At 52.8% G+C, this 12,417-nt stretch overlaps 1 protein-coding gene across 1 annotated transcript in view; it reads right to left on the bottom strand.

The window, feature by feature from the left end:
• Positions 1-11,203, bottom strand: part of Slc5a10 (solute carrier family 5 member 10) — a 46,524-nt gene extending 35,321 nt beyond the window's left edge. Inside the window, exons 1-7 of the mRNA XM_051180454.1 lie at positions 10,988-11,203; positions 7,760-7,831; positions 7,300-7,404; positions 6,890-6,949; positions 6,404-6,508; positions 599-704; positions 345-425 (exon numbers count right to left, since the gene is read on the bottom strand). Of these exons, the coding sequence (XP_051036411.1) occupies positions 345-425; positions 599-704; positions 6,404-6,508; positions 6,890-6,949; positions 7,300-7,404; positions 7,760-7,831; positions 10,988-11,101 (643 nt within the window). The 5' untranslated portion in view covers positions 11,102-11,203. The remainder of the gene's footprint in view (positions 1-344; positions 426-598; positions 705-6,403; positions 6,509-6,889; positions 6,950-7,299; positions 7,405-7,759; positions 7,832-10,987) is intronic.
• Positions 11,204-12,417: the final 1,214 nt, after the last annotated feature.

Raw genomic sequence — 12,417 nt, 5'->3', positions numbered from 1 at the left:
TCTAGACTAGTGTTACCTGTCTAGTGTACCTCCCTCCCTGCAGGCTTTTGTCTGGCAGGAGACAGCATCACTTCCTAGGACTCTGTACATGACTCTAAGCACTGGATGAAACACCTCAGCAGTTTTGTGGTCTGCTAATTGTGTGCCTGCACAGCTGCCTGCCATGGAGCCTGCCTAGCCCTGAGGGAGCCTAGTCAGCGCCTCACCACTTGCCCCTATAGGCAGGAGGAAGCAGAGCCCATCAGCCTAGGAAGCCAGCATCAGTGCAGACCCGCTGAAGCTTAACCTAAAGAGCTTTTCAGTGTGCTGGGTCAACCCACCCTTGCCCAGCTCCCAGACCTCACCTTTGATTGCCAGAATGACAGCGCCCACCACCATGATGACCGTCTGCAGGGCATCTGTGTATATGACAGTGGCCAGGCCCCCTGCCAGGAACAAGGTTGCTGGAGTAAGTGTCCCATCCCTGAGCCAGGAGAGTCTGGTCATCATCACCATTAGCCAGGCCCACCTGAGAACTGGCCACTCCCAGGGGCTCCCCATGTTTCCCCTGCATGTATCCATGGCTCCTTGTTTCTTAGTGGGCACTCAGGAACCGCACCTGCGATAGTGTACACGGCTGTGATGGCGAGTGTAAGGATGGTGGACAGGTAGAAGTTCCAACCCAGGCAGATGTGAACAAACAGGGCTCCTGCGTACAGGTCAATCTGGGGGAAGCAGAGTTGGGCAGAAGTCAAACATTATGAGGAATAGGGCTCAAGAGTCCGGGTGCTGTACTCACTGACTTTGTGGCCCGGCCTCAACCATCTTTGAGTGTGGATGTCTCAGGGAGGAGGAATAGAGGCACCCCCCCACCATAAGCTGTTCATCATGTGGTGGGGCGATTAAGGGTGGGACAGAGAACTGGCTGTGGACAGCTGTGTGTCGTGTTCAGATGTATGGCGGATGTTACTGTCGCAATAAAATTCAAAGTGACCATAGCCCACCTGGGAGTAGTGTTGTCATTCAATTTGGCTCCTACCCAGGGGATATAAAAGAACCTGTTCCCTCCATTCCACAAGGGACCGTGACAGGGGAGCATCCAAGAGGAAGGCCTCTAGAGACTCAAAGAAACTGATGGGCCTCTGAAATAGCTGAAAACGGTGCAGAAGACAGACAGTTCTGTTGCCCTTCAGTGGGCTTCACTTGACGATAGGCTGCCAAAGGCTGCTCCCAGAGCTTGGCTGGACCGGCAGCCTGGGGGACCCTTCTACCAACTGTGGGGCCTACGCTAGTAGAACCCAGGCTTTAGGACCAGGCCTGGGAGAATGGCCTTGACTCTATCCACTATTTCCAGACCTGCCATTCTGTGTTTAGTGAGTCATGGGAGAACAGTTCAAGTACAGCCTTTGGGACCTGAGAAGGCGCAGGTCATGGGTCACCCTAGTCCCCTGTTGTATGGATGAAGTTAGCAATAGCCCCGCCTTCCTGAGGCCCAGGAGATGTGGGTCCCAGAGCCAGCTTGGCCCTAGGCTTCAGGATCTAGGCCTCAGGGATGGTACAGGGTGTGGGAGGGGAATCCCGTTCCTCAACACTTCCCCTGTCTCTCCCAAGGCCTTTTCCCACATGCTCCTCCCACATCCATGCCTCTCATATCTCTCCCCTGCCGTGTAACCCTCTCTCTCTACACACACACACACACACACACACACACACATGCACGTGTGCACACGCGCGCACACACATACACAGCACCATAGCTTCTTTTTCTTATGTTCATCCCCCCACCACACACCTCTCCCTGCTGGCTCCTTCCTGCATTTGAGAGGTCTACCTACCCATCTGGAAACTCTAATCTATCTGGTGCTTTCAGGTGACTACCTACGCTTTCATTTGGGCCCTTGGCTTTGGGTGTGTGTGTGTGTGTGTGTGTGTGTGTGTGTGTGTAGGGGGAAGCAGAGTGGTATAGGTAAAGACACCCACTAGCCTAGCATTAAAGGAAGGTGCAGAAGGTGGGGACCTTCCCTGGGACTTCCTGTGTTTGTGTTGCCTTTTGTTAGTGATCTGTGGGAAGCTGAAGAGTCTAACCTAATTCACCAAAGACGCAGGCCGGGAGAGACGGAGGCCAAGAGATTGGAGGAACATGTCTATCATGGCAAAACCCAGAGACACCGCCAAAAGGACAGCACTGGGCATCCTCATCCTAAAGGAAGGACCACTCTCAGGCCTGAGGCAAGCCAGGCCTCTGCTGCTGCTGCAGTGGGCTCTGACTAACCCATACTCATCTGATCTCAGGTCTCCCCTCCTCCCTCTTCCCCAGCAACATTGTCACACCCTGCCACACTCTCTACAAGAGCTCCTTGCCTACTCTTGCAGCCAGCTGGTTCCCTGGGCCCTGTAGACCCAGAAAGCCCTTAATCTTGCCTGCCTTGATAATGGATACGTGTCTGTGTGGCAGGCACCATCCTGAGAGTCACATATTCCTCAGCTCCTGGGGATGCCCACAGCCCTTAGCAGATGATTGGCAACACGAGACAGCAGTTGCCTTGCTTAATCCCATGGTCCCAGGAAGCAGATGAAGCCATCTTTTCCTGCTGAGGGACGTCCCCTGGGCCTTCAAACTTCTGGGGTTCCCAGGGAGCTCGGCATTGAGCTCAGCCCCAGGCTGCCTCACAACTCACCCTGAAGTCAACAGATGAGGGTGAGAAAGGGGGCACCTGCAAGGGGCAGTGCCATCGGGCTCACAGCTCTGAGCTGGGACACTAGTGTTTCCAAAGGATTCTCACTCCACCTCCGCCTGATGGAAATGGGCCCTTCACGCTGTGTCACAGGAGCTGAAGGAGGCTGGGGCTCTATGCCCTCTCCTTCCCCCTTTCTCCCCTGTGTTCATTCCTCTGTGGAATAGCACAGAATTTCTGTGACCCCTCCGATGAGGTCACCTATATTCCCTACAGGGCTTGCCCATTTTGTGGGGGCTGTCTCGGGTAGGGTTAAGGTGTCCCAGCAGTGGATCTGCTCGCCTTTGCTCACTCTGGCTCTCACTACCCCTGCCACTGACGACGTTTCCCAAATCCCACTCTGTTTTCCCTCCCTGCCCTTTGCCAGTCCTGCAGCCCTACCTGTGCTAACCTATGCAAGGAGAATAAGCTACCCGTAGCTGCTGGGGAGGGGGATCGCCTCTGCCCTGCCCTGCCTTACTGCCTCCCTGATTCTTCTCTTTCTTATTTATTTGTTTGTTTGTTTTTGAGTCAGTCTTGGAACTCACTCTGTAGGTCAGGTTGGCTTCAAACTTACAGAGATCCACCTGCCTCTGCAACCCACCCCACCCCGAGTGCTGGGATTAGCGGCATGGGCTACCACCACCGCTGGCTTTCCTTTTTCCTTTTTCTATTGTCACTTCTACGATCCTTTCCTCGCTAGGATTCTGGCGCTCTGTCTCTGTACTGGAGCTGTCTGGAAAGTGCATTCAGGGCTGGCCTGCTCATCCACACCCAAGCATGTGGTAAGTGACATGTTTCCCTAGATCAGGGACTGGCATTACAGCCTGCAGGCCAAACCTCTCCCATCCCGTGGCACTGTTGCCCATGATTGGCAGGGCTGGGTCAGGACAGAGACTGCGATGTCCAAGGATGAAGCAATTTACTCTCTAGACCCCACAGGGTTTTTATTTTTTTAAAGAGCCACTTCCTGGCTGATATCTCATTTCATCCTAAGGGCAGTGTGGGCACACAATAGCACTGTGTATATCAATGAAGAGAGAAATTGGGATGGAGAATACACTCTTTTTTATTTTGGTTTGTTTGAGACAGGGTTTCTCTGTCTAGCCCTGGATGTCCTGGAACTCCCTCTGCAGACCAGGCTGGCCACGAACTCAGAGATCTGCCTGCCTCTCCCTTCTGAGTGCTGGGATTAAATGCATGTGCCACCACCACCTGATGAGAATACACTCTCTCTGTTTGGTTTATTGAGACAGGTTCTCACTCTGTAACCTGGGCTGGCCTTGAGTTCATAGCAATCCTCCTGCCTCCGCCTCTCAGGGCTAGGATTCTAGGGATGAGTCACTGCACTCAGCTATAACTTTCTAAGTCAATTATTCATACTCCCAGAAAAGGGTATGAAGAAAGAGGGAGAAAAAAAAAATAAGGAGTTAGACCTGCAGAGACAGGGGTAAAGGAGGAGAGATCTGAGAGCCCAGAGAGCTCAAGGTGTAGCATGCATCCCTAGGGAAGAGCATTTTGTGCAAGACCGTAGCAAGTGCAGAGACCCTGAGCCCTGGCATTTGTGGAAGTGCATGGAGGCCAATGTGGCTGACGTCTAGGGTGCAACTCTAGGAGCAGGGCGCTGCCAGTGAAGTAGCATGAGAGGTGTGATGGATCACCCTGGGGGCCATGGATGCTTTTACTGACAGGCATGTGGTGTCACGCTCACTTCCCTGTCTCCTGGAGCCCCACAATGATGGAATTGCACTTGGACTCCTGGCTCTGAGCACTGGTTGTGCTTTTCCACGCCTGCCATGGTAGATCTTCTGCGTGCTGGTGCTCCTGTCTGAACAATAGCAGCAGGAGGGCCTGTGACCTCTGCCTGGACAAGCTGTACAGACAAGCAGGGCGTTCCTTGTCTCTGTGTCTGGGCCTACTGTGGCCCACGCACTTCAAATAGCTCCACTCCGAAGCCAAGACCCAGGGCGGGCCTAGCCTCTCCCAAACCAAGCGCAGCAATTAGTGCCTCCTCCCGCTTCCCTTCAGCCTCAGCAGGCAGCCGGCCTGGTGCTGAGGCAAGGCCTTGGCATGACTGCTCCCTTTACAGCTGGTAACTCAGAGTCGCCCACAAGGCAGAGTCTGAAGCCACATCCTGGCGGTTGTGGTTCTGACAGACCTGGATCTTAGCTGACCTTGGCCTAGTCACTATAACCTTGGTGAAGGACTCACCGATGCTAGATGAGCACCCTGATTTGGTCCATTTTCTTCATCCTTTTCCCCAGCTCAGCTGAGAAGGCCTGCAAAGCTGGTCCTGGCACCCCTGCTGATAAACCCACCAACTCTGGGGCTCATTGACTTCTCCCAGCCTAAGGCTGCAGCCCCTGTCCCTCCAGAGCAATCTGTCTGTCCCAGAGCCAGGTGTGGCACTTGGCTGTTTTTGTGAATGTTCGAACATGCATGCCAGTATCCCTGGTCCCCACTACTTCTCATGGCTAGCCTAGCTTCTCCTCACAGGCTCCTACCCCAAAGGTGTCCTTAGTGATGGCCCCCATCTCTCCCTTGGCATCCCCCTGACTATCACAGCCCTTTCCCACTGAGGCCAATCCCATCTCTTTCTCACTGGAGCCCCAGGGTTTCCCGTCTTGTGTTTCCATTCACCATCCCCACCCCCACCAGGGATTGCCTGTCTTGTGTACACACACACATGCACACACACACGCACACACGCACACCGGTCCTGCCCTGCTAGGAGGTGGGTTTTAGAAGAAAGGGGTGGGTGTCAGAGGAAGACTAGGAGAGGGACAGTGAAACTCAAGGCTAGGTTCCTCCAGATTGGAATCCCCAGAGAGAGGAAATCCATCATGATTCTCTGGGAACATCTAGGCAAGAGTGTGGTAGGATGTTGCTGATGGCATGGGGAATAGCATCTGCCGATCCACGTCCTGGGAACTGGCTGTGCTGTCTTCACAGGAGGCAGAAGCCTGGGCTGGGCAAGTTCCCTAGATCGCTGACTTGAAGAAGTCACTGACTCATGCTCAAGTTCCTCCTCTGAGGAGTCTGCAGCCGATCCTGAGGAACTGTAATGGGCCTACCACAAAGCCACTGACCTTCCCTCAACCTTAAGTTCCCTATCTGTAAAACCAGGTGCTTGCACCAGGCAGGCCCTGAGTTCCTCCTATTTTGGCACTGGAAGCGGCTTCCTGCTTTAGAATTTCCAGGGCCAGGTCATAAGAGAAAGGAGACCCAGTAAGACTTAGAGCATGGCCCTGGGGACCTGGCAAGCACCTCAGGCCTTTGGCTCCCTCTAGTGGTAAGTCCTGGCTCACCCCCCCCCCACACACACACCCCGAGTTTCTTTGTATAAACAGCTCTGGCTGTCCTGGAACTCACTCTGTAGACTGGTCTGGCCTTAAACTCAGAGGTCTGCCTGCCTCTGCCTCCCAAAAGCTGGAATTAAAGGTGTGCACTACCACCACCACCCACCTCTTGGCTCACTTTGAATAAATAGCCCACATCTCATCCCCCACCATCCCCTAGCGGGGTAACAGGAGCAGCTGTCCCAGACTTGTGAAATTTTTCCCAATTCACTCCCTCTCCCTGACCCTCAATTTCCCTAGCTGATACACCTACTAGTTGCCAGATGAGCAAGTCCCTAAGGCCCCTCCCATGCACGGTGCTTCCCTAGATCCTGGAAGTTTCCATGCAGAAGCAGGTTCAGGGCAGCTCACCGATATCTTGGTGAAGACAGACAGCAGCAGGGACAGGACAGATAGGTACATGCGTATGCGCTGGCCACCAAAGCGCTTCTGGATGTACTCAGGCAGGGTGACAATCTGGGGAGGCAGAGGGCAGGAGGTGAAGGGCCAGCTCTATCCCGAGACTCTGTGGTACAAGACCAAGCCGGCACCTACCGGCACAGAAGCACCTGGAAAGGGAATTGCCAAGACTCTGGCGAATGTAGGGCTGAGGTTGAGGACAGAATGCACATATGTGTACCACCAAGGGGATGCCTGGAGCAGCAGCCCCAAGGGGCTGCGTGCTGGCCATGGTGGACCAGTTGCATGTGACAATGAGGGTCAAAGGGACCAGACTTAATGGTTTGACAGAAATGTTAGTCAAACCTAGCCCTGTGACATGAGGCACCACAAGTCTTGCCTGCCCCTGCTAGTGTGGTGAGGGTCCAGCCTCTGCCATGGCCCTAGGAAAAGACTCACCTCTGAAGATATGTAGATGGGTACAAATACCCATGCCAGTGCCAAAAGCACATATGTGGCCTGTGGAGATAAAGATAGGAGAGGGCTGTGGGCAGAGCTTCCAAAAGCCCTGCCCTGGCACACACCTGGATGTGACAGAGGCTAGAGGTGCTAAGGCCACCCCAGCCCCTCCTGCTTTGCTGTGAGAAGCTGGACACGTCTCCCTTCTATGGGCCTTTCTGGATAGCGGGACTACCCAGCGTGTCTGCATCTACAGAGCAGCTTGCTTTGGAATGCTGTGCCCCCCAGCCTGGCAGACCCTGACTTGTCCACAGTTCTGGGAATCATCATAGCCAGGGGGCAGGTAGTGTGGCTGTGCCCTCTGCCCCGGCCCTCCCTCCCGCAGGCTGTGCCTGTCTTCTGAGGCTCACATTCCACTCGAAACCTGCCACAGCCAGGCCACCAGCAGCACCTGAGCCTGCCAGTCCTACGAAGAGGCCAGAGCCCTCACTGCTTGCAAAGAGTGAGGCTCCAATCTGCAGAGGGAAGGAAAGCAATCATTGTGAGCCCATGACATCAGCCCCACCTGACCCAGAAATACCTCCTCCAACCTGGCAGACCTAACAGGGAGGGGACCTAACAGAGCCCAAGCTTGGGGATGCAAGTTGGGGTATCCATAGGCTGAGAAATAAGAGTTTCCAGACTCCAAATCCCTTTACAGAACTTCGAGCAGTTTGTCCCTACACAGCCATCTGGAGTCTCTCCTCTAGTCCAGGCCTATTCCATTGAGCTGGTCTTAAGCTGGGACCTCGAATGAGGCACAGGAAGTGACCTCAGGAATGCAGATGCTGGCTGAAACCAACCCTGTGGACAAAGGATAGGTGAACTCACCGGCCACCAAGCCATGTCCCGGCCTGCCAGGAAGTAGCCACTCACTGTGTTCCTGCTGGCTCTACAAGCAGTCTGCAAGAAAAACAAAGGGAAGAAACTGCAAGGAGTGTAGGATTCTGCTGCCTCCAGCCAAACACCTTGCAGCTCCTCCATACTCCGAGCATAATGATGCCATGCGAACTGCAAAGAAGTGAGTACACACCCACACGCAGGCTCGTAGAACATTCTCAGTAGCCTTATCCAAATAGTCCCAAGTGGAAACAACGCAAAGGCCACCAACCGACAAATAAACAAGACGAGGTACATCCATACAATAGAATATTATTCAGCTGGCAAAAGAGACACAATTATCCAGCTCCTGGTTTATTTCCTATGTCAACTTTAGGCTGTATTCCTTTCCTAAGGCAGAATGACTATTGGTCAAGCAAGAGGAGTTGGTTTTACAGATGGGCTTAAAAGGCAACAAACTCTCTAAGCAGACTGTGAACTCCAAAGTGACTGTCCTTGTGAGGCAGATAATGGAGACAGGGCAGAAAAACAATGGAAGGGGGGTCCCGGGTTACCTTTGATTTCTGGTGCACAGGGAACTGTATTATTCCAATTGAAACATGCCTATTTGGGCAGGCGGCAGTGCCTTGTCCATCCTGCTGTCTTGGAGGGTCAGGAGTCAGCTACTGTCACACTGGGGAAGTGAAACTGTAGTGTGACTGGTTCCATTATTTTTTCCTTTAGGATTTCTACTTTTATTCTATGTGTATGCATGTTTTGCCTGTGCTCCGTGTGCTGTAGTGCATGTGCAAAGGCCAGAGGGCAACCTCTGGTGTCAGTCCTCATCTCCCACTCTGTTTAAGACAGGGTCTATTGCTATTTAGCATTACACACACCCGCTAGCTGGTCCATGAACTTCTGGGATTCTCTTGCTTGCCTCCCATTTCCTTGCCATTGGTCTCCCAGGTGTGTGCTTAAACAGGCTTCCGGGTTTTGAACTCAGGCCCTCAATGCTTACACAGCACATACTTTACCCAACCAAGCTATCTCCGCAGCCTGTCCTTTTTTCTCATTCCAAGTGATGCTCAGTGCACGGCTCCATGCAAATGCTTGGAACACTTAGAGAGGACAGAGACCACAACTGACTCTCAGGAGAACAGCACCAAGATGTGTGCACTTTAACCAGGACTCGGCTTCATGAACCAAATTGAAGAGGCTGGCAGGGAGTCTGGTCATTATTGTAACCACTGGTCAGCTTCTTCACCTGGCCTCTGAGCCTCTACAATCCCTGGCACAGGAGCCTAAGCACGGAAACTGTGGGCACCAGTTATGGGTTCCTCTCTGCTTGGGTGGCAGCCAGCGAGCCCATTGCCATTCCAGGACCTGGTGAGCTTGAAAGAGGGGCTGGCTGCACAGAGTTGCTAGAGCACTGCTCAGAGCAGTGGCTGGGGCTGAAGATGCTGAGGCCACGTGCACAGGGTGGGCTGAAGGCATGCTGGATGGCTTGATCTAGCCAGAGAGAGGCTGTTTTCCTTGCTATTCCTCAGCTCCCTGGGGCCACACCAGCTCCTTCCTTCAGCAGCCTTTCCTAGGCTCTACAGTCTTCCAGGCACAGCTTAATCATTTCTAGCTTTTGATTTGGAGGGAGAGACCGGTTCACTCAAACTTACAGGCTGCAGCAGGTTACTAATTAGCCTCATTTCGGCACCTCATCTCAGGAAATAGGGAGGCCCAAGGGAGGACAGACACCAGGAACATATGGACATGGCTTGCCCAAATGGTTACCTTGGTAATATCAAAGGCTACAGATCTCCACAGAAGGTATAATACTGATAAGAAAGTTTGAGACATTGTGGTAATTAGCAAAATGTGACAGAGAGAGTTAGAACATGCAGTTGGGAAACTGGCACCAACAATATGCTCAGGGCAGGGTTGCTAAAATATCACCTTGTAAAACACACACATGTGGTTAAGAGCACTGACTGTTCTTCCAGAAGAGCAGTGCCCACATGGTTGGTCACAAGCACCTGTAACTCCAGTTCCATATCTAACACCATCTTCTGGCCTCCATGGGCACCAGCCAGGCATGCACATGGTGCACAGACATACATGTAGACAAAATACCCATACAGATAAAATAAAAAAAATGAAAACCAAACCAAAGCAGGATCCAAGAAGTACAAAAATGAGCAGAGCTAGGTAAGAGGAGAACCCAGCTCTGCTGATGGCCATTTGTCATTTAGTATTTGACATAATTAATTAATTAGTGCTGCTACTACCACCACCACCATCACCATCACCACCATCATCACCATCACCACCATCATCACCATCACCACCATCACCATCACCACCACCACCATCGCCACCACCATCACCAACACCATCACCACCACCATCACCATCACCATTAACATCACCACCATTATCACCGTCACTATTTCACGTTTACGACCTCACCAATGCTATTACCATTACCACCATCAACACTATGTCCATTATCACTAACCATACAGTCCTACTGGCACAACCACCACTATAGAGCCAATGGTGGCAGCAGGGTTGTGCTTTCCCAGGCGTATTGATAGTTCTCACCCTGAGAAGTAGGCACTGTCACCACCGTACAAAACTGAGTGAACATGACCAGTCTCCTGTTCCCCAGGCTCTTGTCTTGGGCCAGGAGTTACAGAGGGAAAGAAAAGTTAATGCCTCTCCCACGGAGAAACCTCAGGACTCCAAGGCTGAGGCGAGGAATTGACCCAAACATGGTTCTGTGAGGTGGGGCATAGCTGGCTTGCTGTACTCACTCCCATTTAGGAGAGCCTTGAAGACTGGCACTGAGATGACATGGAGGGCCCATTTCCACTCTGTGGACCCCTGGGTAAGTCTAAATCCCATGGCTTTGGCTTCTCAGCGCACACAAACCTGGCTTTCCTGGGGGCCGGGACACAGGAAAGGGCCTGACAGCTACACAGCTGCTGGGTCGAGTCATCTGCCTGTCATATCAAGGGAGGGAAACCGAGCTCAGGGGTTGTGAGCAGGGCAGGATTGTCAGGGACTTCCAGGCCCCCCAACCATCCCACCTCTGGATTCTGTACCAGGACTTTGGGCACAGCTAGAAAATCACCACAATTCTAGCGTCCAGGCAGCAGGCCACCAAGAAAGGCCTTTGCAGACATCCAGAGATGTGCTGGCCCCAGTTCTACCCCAAGAGCCCAGTGGGCCACTGCAGCTCCTTACCCATATGCCCACGGCCACATTCAAGGCAAAATATACAGCAATGACAATGATGTCCGTGACACTCAGCTGGCCTCCTGGAGCATGGAGGTCTCCGGTGGAGTTGTCAGCTGCCATCCTGCAACGAACACCACTCTGAGTCCAGGGACTGAGGACAAGTGAGGTCACGGAGGCCTTTCTGAGCAGAATTAATTGATCATTAAACCAAGTGAGAAAGTGGCATCTCCAGCCCATGATGCGGCTGCGTGCCGAGGTACTGCCTCTGAGTGCAGACATGTCCCTCGTGGTGCCCCAGTGGCAGGTGAATCCCAGAGGCCAGAAACTGGGGTGATCTGTGAGAAGTGGGGCAGGGGAAAAGGAACTTCTTCAACTCGGAATGTGCTGGCAGAGAAGGAAAGGAATGACTTAGAAGAAATGCCAATGCCCCAGTTTGGCTTCACCTAGATTTAGTTTATATAAGAAGTGTGGAGCAGTGGGATGGCCACCTTGCCTGTAGAACATATCCCCGATGAACAGACATGTCTCTGGAGTCAGTAGGCTGGGCTGTGCTCAAGATGGCGGCTCCCACAGTGGTAGGACTGCCCCTATGCCATTTCTCCTGCTATTTCTCCTGCTTCTCTAGCAAGCAGGACAGGTCTGGCACTTCCACTTCGCTATCCATTTACCCACCAAATCCCTGTCAAATACCAAGGACCCCTTCCCATTCTGTGGGAATGTCATGATCAAGGCCACCGTGCAGTGCAGGGGATGTCTCAGTCCAGCCAAGGACACAGAGCTGAAGGCTAAGTTGTCTGTCCCTATCATTCAAGGGGCAGACTAAGGTTCTCCTGCAGACTGAGACCTGCGTCTCAGTACGGTGGCAGCGGTGACTCTAGTTTCACTGTGACTCCAAGACTTGCCACCCATTCATCAGTGACATTAGTGCTCAGCAGGTCACACTCACCTCGGGCGTGCTCTGCTCAACAGCTTGGCTCGTGCTCCGTGAAGTATTTGGAGTTAACTGTACCCTTCCAGAAGTGTTAATGAGTAGGTGGCTGCCACCAGGAGCACACTACAATTCCACCTAGCCCGCTACTTGGCAACCCTGAGCAGGGACTAAAGGTTAACTCTTCTCTGTGGAACAAGACCAAGACAGGAGAATGAGTCTCTACTGAACACACGCTTCAGCTGGCTTAAATGGCCGTGCCCGCGCTACACCTGCCTGCAAGCTAGTCTCAGTGCACATGATTGTCAGCAGTGCCTGTGAACCCAATACTCACTTGTAGGAAAGACCCACTGGGTGACATCCAGATATATTGAGTGTGGCGGTTTGAATAAGAATGGTCCCTATGTTGGATGGTGGTGGCATATGTCTTTAATTCCAGCAATCAGGCAGATCTCTGTTGAGTTCAAGGCCAGCCTGATCTACAGAGTAAGTTCCAGGACAGCCAGGG

Source organism: Phodopus roborovskii, unplaced genomic scaffold (assembly GCF_943737965.1).
Source record: "Phodopus roborovskii unplaced genomic scaffold, PHOROB, whole genome shotgun sequence".
Classification (NCBI taxonomy): Eukaryota; Metazoa; Chordata; class Mammalia; order Rodentia; family Cricetidae; genus Phodopus; species Phodopus roborovskii.
Note: the sequence above shows the minus strand (reverse complement) of the source record. Positions and strands in the feature narration are given on the sequence as shown.